Below are 20,248 nucleotides of genomic sequence, written 5' to 3'. Positions count from 1 at the left end.
AACCGAGAGCTGTCTATGGGGGAAAAAAAGCCATTTTGAAGCTGAGAAAAGAGGGAAACCAATAAGAACCATTGCACAAGCATTGGGCATAAAAAATACAACAATTTGGAATGTCCTGAAAAAGAAAGAAACCACTGTTGTACTAACAACTAGACATCAAACAGGTCAGCCAAGGAAAATAGCAGCAGTTGATGACAGAAACCATTGTGAGCTGTGAAGAAAAACCCAAACACAACAGTGACATCAACAACTTCCACAGGACAGGGGTGAAGGTATCACAATGCATAAATCAACGAAGGCTTCAAGAGCAGAAATATAGAGGCCATACAACAAGACGCAATCCACTCATCAGCAGAGAGTCGAAAGGCCAGATTAGAATTCCCAAAGAAATACAGAGATGAACCACAAAAATTCTGGAACCAAGATTAGCCTCTACCAAAGTGATGGAAAAGGCCAAAGTGTTGAGAAAGAAAGGATCTGCTCATCATACAAAACATGCAATCCCCTCTGTCAAACACAGTGGAGGTAATGTCATGGCTTGGGTTTGCATGGCTGCTTCTGGCACAGGCTCACTAATCTTTATTGATGTACTCATGACAGTAGCAGCAGAATGCATTCAGGAGTTGAGAGAAATATTGTTTGCCAATTTACAGAGAAATGCAACCAAATATTAAGTTATTTGTACCAATAATTTTGCTCACCAGAAAATTCGACGGTCTGTCAGACGTGCCATGATTAACACATCTAGATGTAAATATCAGGAAATGAAAGCTGAAATTCTGATCTATCTGATCTCATTCATCTTTTTTTATCTCAAACAAATGTTTTCAAAAACAAAAATAAAAGAATTGGCCTTGCCGTTCCAATACTTTCAAAGGGGACTGTATATAGAAAATACACGGTGTAACATTTGTCGAAGCAATGCAAACCAAAAGCCTGAGACGAAACAATATGTAGAGAAACTAAGGTCTGCGACTGACTCTATACATGTTTATATGACCCTCCTCCTTTTATAGACACTGTTCAAAGGAAGCCAATGTGTTTAGATAGGCAAACATTCCAGAATCCAGGGCTAAACTCCCAGTGTGGCCATAAACATTTGCTTGAAATGTGGAACTGATTTTATAGGAAAATACTTTGTGTAAGAGATGTTGATTTCACTTCATTCTTCATGGACATGTAATGGAATCGGTAATGTTATAAACGGGTAAACTGTTTGGATCAAATGCAACTGCAGTCAATCTCAAGCTGTGATTCACACATTCCAAACACAAACATTTATGGACAAAACTGTGTAAGGAACATAGTACTAGCCAGGAAATTCAAGGTATAATAACCTGTGATTTTTAAAGCCTTCATTAGTGCAGAAAACCTACCTTTCAAGCATCTTATAAACCACTTCATACCAGTAAACATTTCTTTAATACTACATTCCTCAGTAGGTTTGTACCAGAGAATCATTTACTTGTCTCTAGACGATATTACAGTGCCATGATAACCAGTGGCATTTACTCTTAAGTTCACTCTGATTATATACCAGAATTTGGTCTGGTCAATTTCCACCCACTAGCTAAGACTCCCCTATCACACACTACATCTACCACCTGAGGAGTGTGCGGCTAGCACATGCCTCCTCCAAGATACACAAAGCCAACCTTTGCATCTCTTCGAACTGCTGCACACGCAGAGTCACAGGGCAGCATAACATACCTGGAGCAAAGCACAATCTGACCGATTCTGTATGAATGAGTTCACAGATAGCCACAATTGGCTAGTGCTGTTGTGAATAAAAGGGGAGGGAGAGAGAGACAGAGTCCCATTCTGAGAGCATGGCGAATTTTGCTCTCTTGGTTCCTGGCCACAAATGGTTGTGGTCTTTTTGGAAGTTGAACTATCAATTTCTGGATGATAGGCTGAGTGCTTTCCGAAGGAAGAAGTCTCATCTTTTCTAAAATACAGCTGGAGAAGGAACATCTCTTCAATTAACATTATTTTTTCTTCTTCTTTTTATTTTGTAATAAATAACTAAACACTCCTCTGCCACGAAAAGTAGAAGGATGAATGTGAACTGACTTGCCACACATGATCAAACACTGTCCTGACTTATTATACAGTACAGTATGCAGCAACTGAGGTTTATAGTGGCTAGATTGCCAGCTAACTCTAAACAAAAGGTTTTTATTAGCTGACCCGATTTGTGTTTGCGACTGACATTTAGGAAATCTGCTACCACTGGCTCTGTAAAATCGGGGCCTTATGAAAAAAAAACATTTTAATTATAGCATATGAATACACGACATGCAAAACCAAACAGCAGCTCTAACTGTGAATTACTAATATATTCTTGACTGTAACTTGGAACAGCTCCAAACATCAGTGAACTGTTACATTCTTTTGTCATGCTTTTCCAGGCTTGTACCACAACTTCTTTCAGTTTTCAGTCTCCTCTTGTATGTTTAATTGGTTTAAGGTCTGGTGATTGACTTGGGGAGTCCAAAACATCCACTTTTTTCCCTTGAAGAAGTCCTTTGTTGTGTTGACAGTGTATTGTGTCATTATATTACTGCAAGAAGTTCCTCCCAATTAAATTGGATCGATTTCTCAGTAAATTGGCAGACAGAATATTTCTGTAGTCTTCTGATTTCATTCTGCTACTATCATGAGTTACATTATCAGTAACCATTAGTGAGTTCATTCCAGAAGCAGCCATGCAAGCCCAAACCATGACACTACCTCCTACATGCTTGACCAATGAGAATGTATGTTTTGGATCATGAGCGGATCCTTTCTTTCTCCACACCTTTCTATCACGTTGGTAGAGCTTAATCTTGGGTCCAGAACTTTTGTGGCTCATCTCGATTTCTTTGCAAATTCCAATCTGGCCTTTTGTTCTTACTGTTGATGAGTGGTTTGCAACTTGTGGTATGGTCTCTATATTTCTGTTCTTGAAGTCTTCTTTGAACGGTGTATTGTCGTATCTTCACCCCTGTCCTGTGGAGTTTGTTGAGGTCACTGTTGTTTTTGGGTTTTTCTTGACAGCTCAACTGCTGTCCATTTCCTTTTCTTACCTGTTCCTTTCCTATGCCCAATTTGTATTTTAATTTCCCTCTTTTCTAAATGGCTAGAGCTGACAAGACAGCTCTCTGGTCTTTATGTTGGTTTATCCTTTTTAACAACAAATGCAGTCTTCACAGGTGAAATCCAGGGCTCAAACCAAGAGTAGACGGTCAGAGCTATTAATTGTTTAGTCAGTCTAACAAGGCACACCTAAGCAGCAAGACACACCTGTCAATCAAACATTCCAATATTTTTGATCACTTGAAAAATGGGTGGGTTCAAACAATAGGTGCCATGTTCAAAGTTGTTTAACACATCTAAATGTAATATATATATATTACCTGAAATTCAGATATATTGTCAGTCATCTTTTGATCTCAAACCCAAATGTCTTCAATGTATAGCAAAAACAAAAGAATTGGCCTTGCTGTTCCAATACTTTTGAATGAGATGGTCATATTGCTGCATGAAGGTTACCACAACAGTGAGCATTAAAATTACAATGAACCATGTTACTTGACTAGCAGATGCAATTAAAACAAAGGACAATTGGCCTGTCCACTTTTGATCATGTATGACAATTAGGTGACCATTTCTTTATCTGAATATTAAGAAAAATATCAGCATCAACTCAATCAAGTGTTTGCATGATTTAATCTGACCTTTAAGTCCCATATGAAAATCTTATGAGGTGGTATGTATACACACACACATGCTTAAATGTGTGACAAAAGGCTTTCTTTCTGATATTCACAATGACTATCTCCACAGAATGCTAAAGAAGAACCGTTTAAAGTGGCTTAATAATTCTCAATTTTTTCAGTTTTTGCATCAAGTAACCTAGAAGGGTTAGCAGACAACCTCCCCAGCATATAAAAATCATGAATAAATAACTATAAAATAAATATAGTGAACCATAAGCCAAACATGAATGGAATGCCTCTGCTTTTGTGGCTGTCAATGTACAAAACATTCTGTATTAATAAAAGTTTTCAGGTAAATGTGTTTTTCTTTCTTTATGTTACTGATGAGGGTAGGTACGGAGTCGTCGTCACCTGACTATCTAGTGCTAGTACTTTATAGAATAATGCGGTGGGATAAGCCCTAGGTGTTCCAAGTAAGAGGTTTGGCAACCCTGATATTTAAATTATTCAAGTGTTCTCTAACGTACTTGCTTAACCATTTACAATCCTTTAAACTGATACTAATGCAAAATATGCAAAAGCATATTGGTCAAAATGTGCTGGAAGAACAAATACATCTGTCTGCTGCAAATGTTGAAAGAATGCTGGGAATGAATAGCCTGTCCTATGAGGCCTTGTTTGTACACCATGGACTGGACCCACAGGCATTTTTAGAATTCTACCACCTTGACCTGGGTGATCACTTATGAGTGTTTTTTTTTTTTTTTTTCCCTCCAGTAGACTTACTTTTACTCATGAATTATTTCTATAGTAACAGTATTTTTACTCAAGACAGTGTTTTGTACTCTTTCTACCACTGAATTCAGAACACTGTTGTGTCATCCACCTGCATGGCTTTGAGCTTATTCCATATTCAGGAAAAAAAAAAAAATAAAAAAAAATACTGTTGGCATTGGAGGATAAAAAATAAAAAAATAAAACAGCATACATCTAGTGCCCATCTTATTTAAAGATAAGGATTAGGGTAAAAAGAGAAGGGTTCCTATGTGTAGCTTACAGGAAAACTACACGAGTCCAGCTGGTATGCAAGCAGAGGTGGGAGCTGATTCAGGCTATGGGTCTGCAGTCAGTGCTGATGCACCCTTTCTCAGGGACAGGAGCTACGAAGAATGGCGTCCATTTTCCACAAATTTTGATACCAGTATTCATCTTCTTGTGCCTGAATGGCCTGATAGGTGACTCCATTATGTCTCATTTTTTCCAGGTGCTTTGGTTCTGTCCTTAGCTGTCCTGAACTAGGACTGAAATATCGGTGCAATAGGGATGGATACTTGACTTTTCTCTTGTTGTGAAGTTCCACTTGCTACAACAGAAGATGCCACGTAAGGAGTTCTGCCTTCCACTGCAATTCTCAGAAAAATGTCCATGCCATGGTTGAGAGCGAACAAAATGGAAAAATAACCTTCAAAATAGACAATAAAAAGTAAACTAAGATGACTAGTGGGTGACTAACTTCGGCACTGCCAAAGGCAATAAAGAAATCCCAGATCTTGAAGTTTTCCAGGATATTACAGTGGCCTCCACTAATATTGGCACCCCTTGGTAAATATGAGCAAAGGCAGTTGTGAAAATTTTCCATTATTTAACCTTTTGATATTTTGTTCAAGGAATTCACAAAAATACTCTGTTCTCATGGATAAACAACTGTAAACAACAGACACTACTGGAAAATCAAATGGGATCGGGTTCTATGGTCAGATGAAACCAACAGAGCTTTTTGGCAATAAACATCAGAGGTGGTTTTAGTGCACATAAGGAAAAGTACCTTACGCTCACGGTTAAATATGGTGGTGGCTCTTTAATGTTTTGGGGCTGTTTTTCTGCCAGAGGACCTGGACATTTTGTTAGGCTACATGACATCATGACCTCTATCAAATATCAAGAGATATTAAATCAAATCTGATTGCCTCTGCCATAAAGCTTAAAATGGGCCGTGGCTGGATCTTCAAACAGGACAATGATCCAAAACATACATCAAAATCAACACAGAAATGGATTACTGACTGCGAAATCAAGGTCCTGCCATGGCCATCCCAGTCCCCTGACTTGAACCCCATAGAAAACCTGTGGGGTGAACTGAAGATGACAGTCCACCAGCGTGGACCTCAAAATTTGAAGGATCTGGAGAGAGTTTGTATGGAGGAACGGTCTCAGATCCCTTGCCATGTGTTCTCCAACCTCATCAAGCATTATAGGAGAAGACTCAGCTGTTATCTTGACAAAGGGAGTCAGCACAAAGTATTGACTAAAAGGGTGCCAATAATTGTTGCACACCTACATGTAACATAGATTTTTTGGATAAACTAGTGTTTTGTTTGCAATTGTTTGATATACATGAGAGCAGAATATTTTTGTGAATTCTTTGAACAAAAGATCAAAAGGTTATGCAATAAAGACAATTTTTCATAGCCTTCTTTACTCATATTTACCAAAGGTGCCATCATTAGTGGAGGGCATGGTAAATAAACCCTGTAGGCAAGATCACTGTTTAAAGTCTGTTAGTGTCATACAGTATCTCACAAAAGTGAGTACACCCCTCACATTTTTGTAAATATTTGATTATATCTTTTCATGTGACAGCACTGAAGAAATGACACTTTGCTACAATGTAAAGTAGTGAGTGTACAGCTTGTGTTACAGTGTAAATTTGCTGTCCCCTCAAAATAACTCAACACACAGCCATTAATGTCTAAACCGCCGACAACAAAAGTAAGTACACCCCTAAGTGTACTTAACACTTTCTATGTGCATGTGCGGAAACAAGTTGGAAATACAGTTCTATTCGGGGGTTTAATCAATTTGTTACATGACAAGCATAGCTATCTAGAAAAATTACAGGAGTAAACATTCAAATAACATAGCAGACAGCAGATAAGCATTAGATCTGCAAACCTCTTATCCACCAAACTTTGATGTTGCATGATTCAGCACAGCTCAACAAATGTGAATCTGGGGCTATCTGTATCCAGACAAAGTGCATCTGTCGAGTTCCCTTTACATATTTCTACCCAAGAAAGTAGGAGGAGTTTCTCTGGGGGTTATTAGTTCATGGCTTGCACAAGTAGTGAAATCCTACATGAATTAGTATGCATGAGACACAGCAAGTTTGTTTTAATGGCAGTGTGTACACCCAGACACAAATGTAAGTAGAAAACAAAAGGTCATATTCAGTTTTGAGTGAATAACTCTGTAAGGACTAAAACACTCACATTGGCATTCAGACCTCAGAGGTAACTACAGACTTGAGCTCTATTCAGAAAAACTGCTGGCACACAATATATATAAAAGTAAAATAAAATACCAAAGAATAGGATAAATATACCGAATATAGTGGATATACCAGATCAAGTTCAGTATATACTGGATCAACCTTCCAAACAATGAGGGTGGAAGCCATATTGCTGAATTAAAGTAAATCTGTGATAATGTGATCGTGATGACGTGATTTTTACAACTAGGATTATTCATGCAACAATATAGTGGCAATTTATTAGAGTATGATAAAAAAATTTTATTTCAATGCCATCTTCTGATTCATATACCACATTAGTCTTTTTACTTTTAAATTCTGTTGTGTTTGTTACATCAAACAGGAAAAAATAACAACAACAAAAAAACCTCTATTCATTGTTGCAAACTCTGAATATGGCCCAAAGTGAATAGAGAGCTGGCAACTAAACGATCTGTAAAAGTCAAAAGATCACACTATATAGGGATAATGGTAAATAAGTGTAAATTTGAACTGTTTAAAAATGTGATGTCAACTCTTATGCACACAAAAGGATCAATCAAAAAAAGAAAAAAAAAGAAAAAAAGAAAAACTTTAGTAAACAGCCTTCTAGCGAGATTTTTTTTTTTTTTGTCAGTAGAGAAGTGACTTCAATCAGAGCTTTTGCAGGATGACTTCTACTTTCTTTTATTTCCACCTATACAGTATGCCCTGGCTTGGCTCGCATGGTACCTGGCCAATAAAGGGAACCAAATTCAGCATGGGTCCCTTTGTTATAGCACAGCTTGTGTGGTGGTGATGACCAGTATTTTATGCAATTTGCTGAGCCGAGCCACGCCACACCACCCAGTGGAAAAGCGCTACACTTCACCCGTGCACCATATCATGACATTACTTGCATTCTTTTTGAACTCTTGTGAAATTTTCTGACACAGAAGTGATTGCTGAACACAATCATGAACAATGACAACAGTGAAATTATGGACTACATTTTTTTTTTTTAACGTATAGAGGCACAAATGCACAAGACTAACGTTTTAAGTATTTTTATTCAAGAACTGCCATTTAAGAAAAAGGAAAACAACCCGGCATATTCATAATATTCACTAAAACAAAAACGAGTGCTAAAAGGCATGCACATTCTACATGATATACACTAGTACCACTATCCATATACTAAAAGTAGTAGTCCAAAAAACAATCACTGTAAATCAGATGTTGTACAAATAGGGTAGGCCCAAGCAACATGCTCTTGCCAAAAAGCTACACTAAAACACTTATCTAATAGCATGGGATTTAAAGATGTTATATGCAACAAATTCTTAGAACCTCTTGGTTGGAAAAGGGCATATGTTTCTGTTTAAAGCATGCTGTATACATGACACTGTTCATAATTGGTGTACAGGTATTTTTGTTTTGCTTCCACAGAAAAGTAACGCTATCTGAAATGACCTTTGTGTTCCATTTCTTGGTTTCCACTTAACACAGATCTTACCACTCTTACTGTGCATATACAGAAGCCATGTAACCAAAAGAGGTATTGCTCTCATTTGACTCTTTTTGTTCCAATGTGTCTTGTCAAATAGAAGGTTTTGAGCAGAAAAAAAAATTAACTGCACAGAAGTATATCAAATTATAAAGTCCAATATAGTCAGGAAAACTGAAAATAATAGCAAAGGTGGACCTATATAATAGCTCAGTAAAGATATGGTCATTAAACAGATTTATTAAATTTTTACCAGCTTTGGCCTTAGAACAAGAAGCAAAGTGTAAGAACATTCAAAAGGAGTGAGCAGAAGCACTGCAACCTTTCAGAGGCTCCATCTGACAAGAATCTGACTTCCCTACATCATATGCACAGTTAAGGCAATGTCAGTCTCAAAACAGAGCTATGTTTTCATTTCACGATTCAAAACTGGTTCATGCTATGTCTCAGATACTTGGGACAAAGGTAAACACTAACAGTTGCCTGAGAGCAGCACCACTGAAAAGGATATGAAAATGAATATCATCCATAAACAAGAGGTTAGATGTTCTGGATCAAAGACTAGAATTCACTATCATGACAGAAAATAAAAGCCTAGTATCTACGGCGCTTGTTGTTGGGCCCATCAAAGTTTCCCCCAACAGAATTTCCTCGACCAAATCCACCTGGACCACCCATAGGAGGCACAGGTCCTGCACCACCAATCACAGGTGACTGTTGTTGCTGGGGGGAATCAACACCTGGTCGAATACCCATGGAAGAACCCATCTGAGCAGGTGCTCCCTGAGAAAATCTTTCGTTACGCTATAGTATGATAGAACAGGGAAATATATGTATGGTTTTATGTGAAAGAAAATCCATCAAGAATTGGGCAGTTTTTGTTACAGTGTTAAAGTCCAAAAATTATTAGAAAAATTCATGTCAATGTTTTGAATGTCACAACGTAGAATTCCCCCAAGTTGACATGATGAAAAGCAGCCCCGTCCAGGTACCAACAAAAAAGAGACAAATACAAATTAGTGTGCATAAAAATGAAGAATGTATGAGACAAAACTGCAGATATGCTTCTAACTGGTAAAATTATCATATAATAGACACTAATGCATACAATGAAAGGGTCAAGAACATGCCAGAAAAATAACAGCAAAAAAATTTAATCAACAATCTAATCACCCCGAACCCCCCAAAAATGTCTTGGATAAATTAAGTAGAATTGGTTAAATTTCTGGAATGTTGGATGACCACTGAAAATGAAAGTCACTATATAATAAATAATGCAACAGAATAACAAAAACTGTACAGTTTTACTGAGGCTTACGGTAACCAAATCTATTTGTGGCAAAACATAACACAAATCAACTTGTAGAGGTATGAATGTAGAGGTAATTATTATTTTACAAGTGTGCTTTCCACAGCAAGAGAAAGAGAGAGAAAAAACATGTAGGCTAAATACCTTTACACGGTCCTATTCACAAAAACTAAAAAGCCAGGTGTGTAGTTCATGGCTTATGACATGTTTGTATTGCATGTCTGAATTTAAATGTGCAATAATTAGAGAAATAGAGGCATGTGAAATAGCAGACAGTGCCATTACAATGGTCAGTGTGGTCAATGCTTGTTCCCCTTTGCACTTACATAAACTTTGCCAAATATTAATATTTTATATTTATATTAGAGATGCACCGATACTAAATTTGTCAGCTGATACCAATTATTCAGAATGATATTGGCTGATACCGATAGTTCTGCCTTTTATGCCTTCTCATAAATTAATAATGATTAATTTAAAAGATTTCTGAAAGAAACGCAAATAAAAACATTATTCTCTCCAGTTCAACAAGTTGTTTCAGGGTAACTGGTCTCAAACAGAAAACACATTACTCTAACATTAACATATGAACTCTGAAGATTAAAGTAAGATTTTTTAACTTAATATTAAGTTTTAACTTAATATTAGTAAATCATATTAACAGAATTAATTGACTGATTTCTAAAAAAAAAAAAATGAACTTCACATTCACTCACCACAAACAAGCATTTCTACTTCATGATTGAACATCAAACTGGTTATATGTATATAAACAAACAAACATTAACTAGATATGAAATACACTACTCCAGAAATATATTTTTCTGTGACTTTTTTTGGTCAACTCATTTTCATTTTAATCTTTCAATGGGGTACTGGCCCTTTAATTCAGTGCGAGGACAAGCGGGCAGCGCAGGTGGGGTAATTAGACTCGACGGCAAAACTTCTGTTTCTGTTGCTAAAATTTTAGCAGTGCAGAGATTACAAACTGCAGTTTTGCCCTCTTTTGATTGACAGGATATAAATCAGCCCTGATCATCGGATGTTTTTAAACTATCGGCTGGTGGCCGGAAAAGTAGCCGCTAATAATCGGTATCAGCCGATACATCGGTGCATCTCTAATTTTTAAATATATACAAAATATACACACATATTCCACATGCAAATGTAGCAGTATGTAAATCAGTATGAATGTTGGATTAACATTACTGTGCGTAAACAACTTAGGTGCACCAGCAGCAGAAGCATCTTAAGTGATGAATATTGCAAGAATAAGTTTTCTCCAAACATGCTAAAGTGATAATTCAACAAAGGTTTGTGTTGGTGTATGACTTTGATAAGTACTGGTAATTCCCCCCCAAAAAAGAATGAGTATTTAAGGTCTGGTTACCAAAAGAGAGAGAAAAAAATAAAATAAAATGTCAGCAAGTACTATTCCTCATAAGTTGAAATTTGGAATAAGAATGTGGTTTGAATATGTACAGTCTACAGATTTATTGGCACCCTTGGTTAAGATGGGTAAAGGCTTATGGCACCCTGCATTTTGTGGAACATCCCTTTGCCAACATAACACTGAATCTTCTAAAAAAAATCTTGAGATTAGAGAATACAGAGCAAGGAATCTAGGATCACTACTTAATAGAGAATCTCTCCATATCCTCCAAGGTCCTAGATATTCTTCAGCTCACCACAATTGTTTTCAAAATATAAAAGATGTTCTTTGCTGGCACAGAGGTGATGTCTAATTGTAAACGTTCAGAGTTGGCAACCCAAAAATGCTACAATCATCTGAAAATTTCCTTTTGAAATTCTTGGGAAAATGTACCTTCTCCCTGTGCAAGGCAGTAACACTCTTCCAGACAGGTTTATTACAATGTGGAAATGGGCATTTTCAGGCATGTAGCTAGTTTTATAGCCACTGCATTGTTTATGAAGGTTAACAAACGTCTCATTTCCCCTGTGCATCTCTAATCATCCATATGCCAATGAATAACAAAGGGAATTTGGCCTGTGCGTCACCTCATATTTATATACATTTTTACCCCTCCTTACCAGGATGCCAATAATTCTGGAGTTAGATGTAACATAAACCTTGTTCAGAACAAAAAGTATAGTAATATTACTGTATTATTAGTAATATTTCCAAGAACTGATCACATAATTAATTTGATTCAATGACTGTTATAAAAGTAACAGTACTAACCTAGTTCGTTTCATTTAACTCTACAAATGTTATTTAAATTACTTTTGCATGTTACACCGTAACAAATAACCTTTATAGGATATTCTGTACTGTTTTACATGAATGGCTTTTACAGCATTTCTTTGTAAACTGTTGAAAGCGCAGTTAGTTTTGGTTGAGGATGTCATTTCACAAAACAGTAAGTAGCAAACAATAGCACTGATACGTTACCATATTTCCGTTATCTTGTATGAGGGGTGCACCCATATTTGATGGTCCCTCTGGCCCCATGGCTCCACCCCGGCCTGACATGCCCATGCCCATCATTTGAGCAGGGCCCTGGTTACCGCTAACAGCAGCGGCAGGATTAAAAGAATCTACACAAGACAATGCATGACCAATATTAACTAAGACATGTTTCCACCCACCTTGGCACTAATTTGAGCAATGCAGGCTATTTTTGAGGGGCAGTACCATGTTCCTCTAAGAAGAAAGCAGATGCGATATGAAATTCCTACATCTAACTTACACTCCAATAAAGGAACATGCTATACATGAACTGCCTCAAGTAAAGGGAAGCCAAGAAAGTGGAAAAAAGGACTTGACTTGAAAGTTAAAAGATCAGTTTGTGTGAAACTGAAAGAAAGCAAGCATCCATTGACCTATTCCATAATGTACAAAACATACCTAGTAAATGTGATTACACACAAAACAAAAGTCTGTAAAGAAATGTTGGTCTGGTACCGCAAAAAATACAATGAGGAAAGATGAAGACTATAATTTTACCTATAGGTCAACTGCAAGGAATTATTTAGAGATATTTACAATTTCCCAGAAGTTGTGTCTGGGTCAAGTACTTTAGGGTAAAAAGTATAAAGTTTGTTATATCTCACTCATGCAACTCTAACACACTTCTAGACAAGCACTCCTCAGATCAGTATGGCTGCATGTACATCAAGGGTTACACAAATCTCTGTTTCAACACAGTAAGTAAAAATGATATATATAGGACTAACCACACATTTGGTTTGAGCTTGGGCTGAGACTTATGACCATACCTCCCATATTAACGGCTCCACGGGCACCCATTTCACTCATTCTCATATCCTGTTCTCTCTGAAAGTGAAGAAAAGTTATGAAACCGTAAGACGCACGTTAAGAAAAAAAGAATTTGTGGAAGTTTAAATTACAATTCTGCGCATAGGTTAGTATCTTTGGAAATGATGGGTTTTTACCATTATAGAGACTCCTTTATCAAGCTAGATAGAAACAGTTTAACTCATAAATTGTTCGTAGGAGCATCAGAAGAACATTATATATGAAAAAAAAATTACATGAAAAAAAAAAGAAGTAAGTAAAAATAAATCTATAAATTAAGATGTATAAGACCAGTTATTTACTTAAGAAAGTGTATGAGTCGGCTCCCTTTTCCACGGCATTTTCTTTTAATGCTGTGCAACACTAGAGCCATTACTAAGTGACTGATAAGTGATCGACCTGATATATTCAAACCGCAATGTGCCATTTACTCCCAAGCGTGCGATCATTGAGCTTCCTATGACACTCAGATGCCCTACTGGTTTTACAAAATGGCAATGGGGATGGCACATTGGCATCAAGGCTGAGAGTTACAGGGGTACTTTGCTTTGAATTTCAACAAAGCAGCTTTCCTGCATTATGCGCTTGGTGTCCGTGGTCACCCGTGTACAGGAGACTTTTTTTTTTTCCTCGATTTTGATGTCAAACCATTTTCTTTTCACCTCTCTTAATCCAATTAACCTTTTCTGTACTTTGGCATCCAGATTTTGGATTTTTACACTGTTAACTGATACATATGTTTATTGGCATAGACAAACGAGTCAAAATAACTTTCACTCCAACCTTTGAGAACGTCTTTTTTTTTTGCAGTTCATTCGTCATTTCTTATGTGTGAGCTTTGCCTTTTATGGAGGAGTCTTGTGTGCATCTCCAAATGAAATCAGATATGCCGTGCACACAGCTGGTAACTTACGGGTGATTGACATTCAGCAACATACGCATGCATGAACGAATAAAATCAGCATTTCTGGAAGCCATTTTGAGTTCAGAAAACTAAATTTACCACAAAATTGAGAAATGAGGACCTTTTTTATTAACTGTAACAGTGCGTACATTGTAGATAATTAAAATCTGAGTCTAAAACTTTAATTATATGCTATACCCTTATTATACATTAAAAGTGCCCTTTCAGTTTTCAGTAACAGCTTCATTAGAAACTATTTAGTTGCCTGCTACTTCAGTTTAAAAAGTTTCAAATGCAGGCCTGTATACTTACTTTGCATTGCAATTTTTTTTTTTTTTTTTAAATAATATAAAAATAAACATTAAGAAATGTTAGGCAACCAATTTTTAAAATGTAGTACATTTACAACTGTGATTAACTGTGAAAACTTTACAGAAGAACGAACAAAATGACTTAAGGTCAAAAGGTTACATTAATATGAAACAGTAATAAAGTTAATGACTTTAATAACTTTATTAATGTTACTAATGTAATGTTTTCTACTTTTTAATGAGTTAAAAAAAAATGAAGTAGCAACCTCACTCATTCACACAACAAATTAAAAAGGGGGAAAAAACTGAATAAATGAGGGAAAACACTATACTCATGATGCTATTAAATGCTGAGCAAGAACAGCTGACCCTGCTTTTGAAACTACTGGAGATGAAAAGAGGAAATGAGCCAAGTGATTTTGTATCTAATATTCTTGTTACCATCACTAAGCACTTGCCCTTAATAATGTACAAGATTACAAGACAAAACCATACAAGGGGTGGACAAAATGAACAGCATGGATATTCAGCATCAAAGAGGAACAGTGACTGTATTTCTAAGCTCACTTACAGGGATGGACAGACACTTTACAAAATATTCACTAAATGCCCCACAAGTTCAGCCACAAAAATAACCACAGACTTAAACATCTCTGAGAACCAGTCTCAACAAAAGCTTCACAAAACTTTGCATTTTAAACCAGTATCTTATACTGTTGTTACAGTATCAACATGCATCACAGCACGATGAAGCACCTTAAGTTTAAACATAGCTATATACCAAAACTTGTTCAGGATCTTAAACCTACTTTGTCCACCAGGCAACTATTAATAAAAACTAATAGCCTGAACATGAAACGTGCATGTCCCAGCCATGCGGGCTAGAGATCTGAATGCTGTATGACAACATTCAAAGAAGGATTAAGGCTGGTCTGGAGGCCTCCTTATTGGGTCTTAGGTGTTCATTTTTGTTAAACGTTTTGTCCAACCCCTGTATGTTTAAATAAATAAATAAATAAATCTAAGCATATTAAAATGGCAATATTAGTCCATGAGAACACATTTTGGAGCAAAAACTAAGATGAATTCTTGCGTTGAAAATGGTGATGATGTGGGTAAAAAAAAATATATATTTTTTTTAAATCACTCTGGCAACCACAAATACAGGCACACATCCCATTCCCATAAACAGATATGCACACACACACGCACATGGCCACACTCACACAGATGCTATAAATTATAGATAATTTAACATTAGCGCCAATTCGCCTTCTCTGGCCAACAATAAATTCATGGCACGGTACTGCATGTAACAATGTAAATAAATTTTCTCTTGGGTGTTACCAAGCTATAACCTTGTTTAACAAAAAAATATCATGGTCATTTAAAACGATTGTGATAACTACCAAGTGATTATGATCATTTAAAAATTAATTCCTGTAATAACTTTCTCATTAAAATTAAACCATTATCAAAATTGTGTGCACGCACACACCTCATCCCTCAAAAAAATCCACATGCATTTATATAAAAAATAGTTGAGTACTTATATTATCCGTATGTTTTTATATATATATATATATATATATATATATATATATATATATATATATATATATATATATATATATATATATATATATATATATATATATATATATAAAAAATAAAGTATATTTATATAAAACAAAAAATATAGAATATATAGAAATATATATTCATGAAACGTAAAGGGATATACAGGTGGGGGGGGGTGAGTGTGAAAGGGAGCGAGAGCACAAGAGAGAGTGAAAGAGAGAGAGAGACTGACTGCTGGTCTTCTGCCTTTTGTAGGAGAGGTTAGACACACCCAGTGTTCACACATTTACTGCCTCGAACAATTCTACATCAAGTTAACGCACAAAACGAGGAATAAATAACAGAATATTACGGTTAAAACAGGTGTCTAAGTGAATAACTGCATGAATAAATGCATAAATAACTAACTGAATAACTCACAAACAGAAAAATTACACGCATACACAGACTCGAGTAGGTTAGCACTTCTAAATAAAATCTGTTTACTTTATATACACTATGACCAAACGTTTGTGGACACCTGACCATCACACCTGTATGTGAGCTTTCATCTTTTGCCACTAATTTGCAGGCACACTACCTATTCACCTTTTCTATCACAGGACCTAAAAGGCCTAGCCCTTGTTCCAGCAGGACAACGCCCCTGTGCAAAAAGCCAAGTCCGTGAAGACATGGTTTGTCATGGTTGGTGTGGAAGAACTGGGTGGCTTGCATAGAGACCTGAACGTTGTTGCTCAACTAATGCTCTTGTGGCTGAATGGTGGCAGGGGTCTTAGAATGGGATGCACAACAAGCACAATGTATTGGTGTGTTAGTCAGGTGTCCATTTTACACACAATGTTTTTTTTCTAGACAAATGTTTTCCTAAAATAGTCACATTCCTAAAGATAAATATCAGTATAATTTTATCTGCTGTTGCTATTTTAACAACGCACACATGCTGCTCGCACAACACACACACACAGACAGAGAGAGACAGACAGACAGAGAGAAAGAGATGGAAGTCGCTGCAGCTCTTCTTCCTCTTGGGAATTTAACAAAGAAAAAAAAGAAGTCATCACATTATTTATGAACATCAAACGGATTTCACACACACAACATACATGTTAAGAGATTTTGACCATTTTAGAATTTTGTGTTAAAAATTAAAATGACAAATCTATTCCTAGTGTAAAAACATTGCAACTGTGCAGCAGGAAAATTTGGATTGCACAGCTCCAGTCTTTACACAGGCAGTTGTCTGCATGTCCAGTGCTGGAACAATGTGAGCGCAGACTGAAGTACTGTGCCTTTGAGGTTCTGACAGGTTCCTAATTTGTTAACCAATAAGATGCGAAATTAACTAATATAGCACAGAAGAAAAACAGCATTATACATCGCTCTAAAACACTACACAGTACTTACGATACTGCTGCATTGTGCAGCGCAAGTCTTCAAAATCATATACAATGTACTATCAAATGCAGAATTATTGCCACCCTTAATAAAATGCATAATATGCAAGAAGCGAGCACTGGATCATATAGATATAGGGACCCTTTATAGTATATAATTTTAACACTATTATCTCAAACAGAATTTAAGCAGTGCAATTTTTTCTGCCAAACATTGCAAAATGAGCATTACGAAGCAATAGCTTCACTATTAATATTGGGTGAAGCCTCCTTTGTAGAGAGCAACAGCACAAAAAAAACTTTCCTGCACTGGAAGGTCAAAAGATTGAGATGTATCAACGTTAGAGTTGATGATCACTCATATACCCAACTAATACAGCTAGCTAGCTTTTTGCTTAAGGCACTCACTACGGTCTGCTGTACTGAGATTTTAGTCGAAATGTTGCATGAATGTTTAAGTTCACTGCAGTAGAGCAGTACACAGAGGCCTGTAACTACAAAAGTGTGGTTAAAGTATATTTGACAAAAAGAAGAAACAGGCTTTTGTAGAAGTGGCCATGTTTTTTTTTTCTACTCTGCATGTCAATTATGCCTAGGTGGGACCGTGACATCATTATATCTTGCAAGTTACCAATTACAAGACACCATGAATGCAGCATATATGTAGGGTCATGACCCTTTAACCTCTGTCAACCTAGTTTTGCAAAAAATAAATAATAATAATAATAATAATAATAATAATAATAATACATAGTTACTTGGGGGAATCCACAATGCAGCCAATCTTTGCAAGAAGACCTGGACCACTAGATGCAAAAGCTCTCAAGTTGTTTGTTTGGTGTTTTTTTTTAATTACAGGAAAAGCAAAATACTTTCTAATATATGTAAAGGTTCATACATTTTGCACACTCTTTAAGGGTGTCAATAACTCTTGTAACAGCAGATTAAATTTATGTTCATATTGTATTGAAATTAATTTTTTACACTAACACACAAAAATAAACTATATGTACCTGGACATAAAATTTCACTAAAGGGCTGTGCCTTTCTTTCACAATGAACTAAACAACTGAAATGGTTTTTAAAATGTATAAAAATGATGCCATGTTCAAACAAACAGTAGCCAAGAAACAATTGATTCATTAATTAATCAAAACAAGAACAATTGCCTGACCATTAAAAGAACACAACAGGTTTTAAACATTATACAGTAACAAGACAATTCATTATTAAATATACAGTTTTAATATACAGAAGCTATATCTAAATGTCTACACAATCAAGAATAGAGATAAAACACACACACACACACACACACACACACACCACTTTATTGGGAATATTATGCTAATACTGAGCAAGGCCTCCCTAGGCTCTCCAGAAAAACAGCCTCAATTCTTCGTGGCAGGGATTCCAGATGATGTTAGAAACATTCCTATAAGATTGTGGTCCATCTTGACATGACTGCATCACGCAACTCCTGCAGATTTTTCCCAGGTGCACTTTCATGTTGTGACTCTCCCATTCTACCACATCCAAAAGTTGTTCTATTGGATTCAGACATGGTGACCACTGAAGAACACTGAACTCCGTCATGTTCAGGAAACCAGTTTGACACGACTGTGGCATTATCATGCTGGAAGTAGCAATTATAAGATGGGTATATTGTGGCCACCATGGGATGAACATTGTCAGAGGTGCAGCCTCAGCTTTCTCTTCTTGGATAACAGCAGGGGTCTTCTGCTGTTGTAGTCCATCTGCCTCAAGGTTCGACGTGTTGTGCATTCCGAGATGCTTTTCTGCTTATCACAATTGTATATATAGAGTGGTTATCTAAATTACTGTGGCCTTCGTGTCAGCTCGAACCCGCCTGGCTATCTATGTTGACCTCTCTCGTCAATAAGACTGATGCAATTAACAAGACTCTTGATCAGCAGTTCAAACCAGCTCATCTGGCACCAACAATCATACCATAATCAAAATCACTGAGATCACATTAGAGAGAGAGACATAGGTTGAAAAAGATTGAGAGAGAGAGAGAGAGAGAGAGAGAGAGAGAGAGAGAGGAGAAGCAACTGTAACAATTTTTTAATGCAAAGTGTGTTGGTCCATAAAATGACTAGATATGCAGTTCTTTTTTTTTTCCCAGCACAGGGTTCGCAAGACCATGCACACTGTGGTTCTAATACAGTTTGATTCATTTTGCAGAGAACCCTGGATTACTTTGCTGGTTATAAATGTTATTTCCATCTTTTTCTAGTTGAAGGAATATCTACACTTTCTCAGGAAGCTCAAAATCAATTCTAAACTGTTCTGTTTCCATTTTCCCCCCAGGAGGATCAGTAATTAAATGGATTAATTAAAAATGACAGAAACTGTGTACATGATTTGGCAATATAACAAAATTTAAATGCAGGTGATTCTTTCCTTAATCCTGTACTGAAAATGCATTGCGTTGTGGTGCAAAAATGCATTACACATTGAACCATTACACCCCTAATTATCACTAGCTCCCATCACTGGGGTGTTTACATGCATTCCAGAAAAACTGACTGCACAAGTTGGAATAGTCACTGGGAACTGGATGTTGCATGATGTTTATAACTTCACCAGGTCACAGGGTTTTTAAAATGTACCTATACAAAAACAATACTACTGCTATCTGTGTGTGAGGCTATCAGCAATGACTACTGACATAGTGAATTATCACTATGCTTAGTCTAAGGCTGGTATTATATTTGCTATTACGAATGCATACACAAAAGATATCCTGCGTTCATTCAGTGCAGAAATAAATTACCCTGAAAAGTGTGAATGGTGCAACACATACATGAATAGTGGGGGAAACAGCATACCAAACAATGCATGGTAGCCATTGGGCACAACAAAAGAAATATACTCGCAGCTGTCATGATGAGAGGTTTCTGGTAATTCCAATATACACACACATGATCATTGCCTCCCCAAATCCCACCATTCTCACTGAAAGTAGC

At 36.5% G+C, this 20,248-nt stretch overlaps 1 protein-coding gene across 4 annotated transcripts in view; it reads right to left on the bottom strand.

Moving 5' to 3' along the window:
• The window catches only part of pspc1 (paraspeckle component 1), a 42,528-nt gene that overhangs the window by 4,339 nt on the left and 17,941 nt on the right, over positions 1-20,248 (bottom strand). The window contains exons 7-9 of one of the 4 annotated variants that reach the window (XM_017457963.3): positions 12,984-13,083; positions 12,199-12,344; positions 8,021-9,280 (exon numbers count right to left, since the gene is read on the bottom strand). The exons of 1 other annotated variant lie outside the window; for it this stretch is intronic. In XM_017457963.3, coding sequence (XP_017313452.1) covers positions 9,071-9,280; positions 12,199-12,344; positions 12,984-13,083 — 456 coding nt within the window. In that variant the 3' untranslated portion in view covers positions 8,021-9,070. Of the gene's footprint in view, positions 1-8,020; positions 9,281-12,198; positions 12,345-12,983; positions 13,084-20,248 lie in introns of those variants that run through there. 2 more of the 4 variants (XM_017457964.3, XM_017457965.3) reach the window with 2 other exon arrangements.

Source organism: Ictalurus punctatus, chromosome 26, assembly GCF_001660625.3.
Source record: "Ictalurus punctatus breed USDA103 chromosome 26, Coco_2.0, whole genome shotgun sequence".
NCBI classification, from domain to species: domain Eukaryota; kingdom Metazoa; phylum Chordata; class Actinopteri; order Siluriformes; family Ictaluridae; genus Ictalurus; species Ictalurus punctatus.
This window is presented reverse-complemented; position numbering and strand designations above follow the sequence as displayed.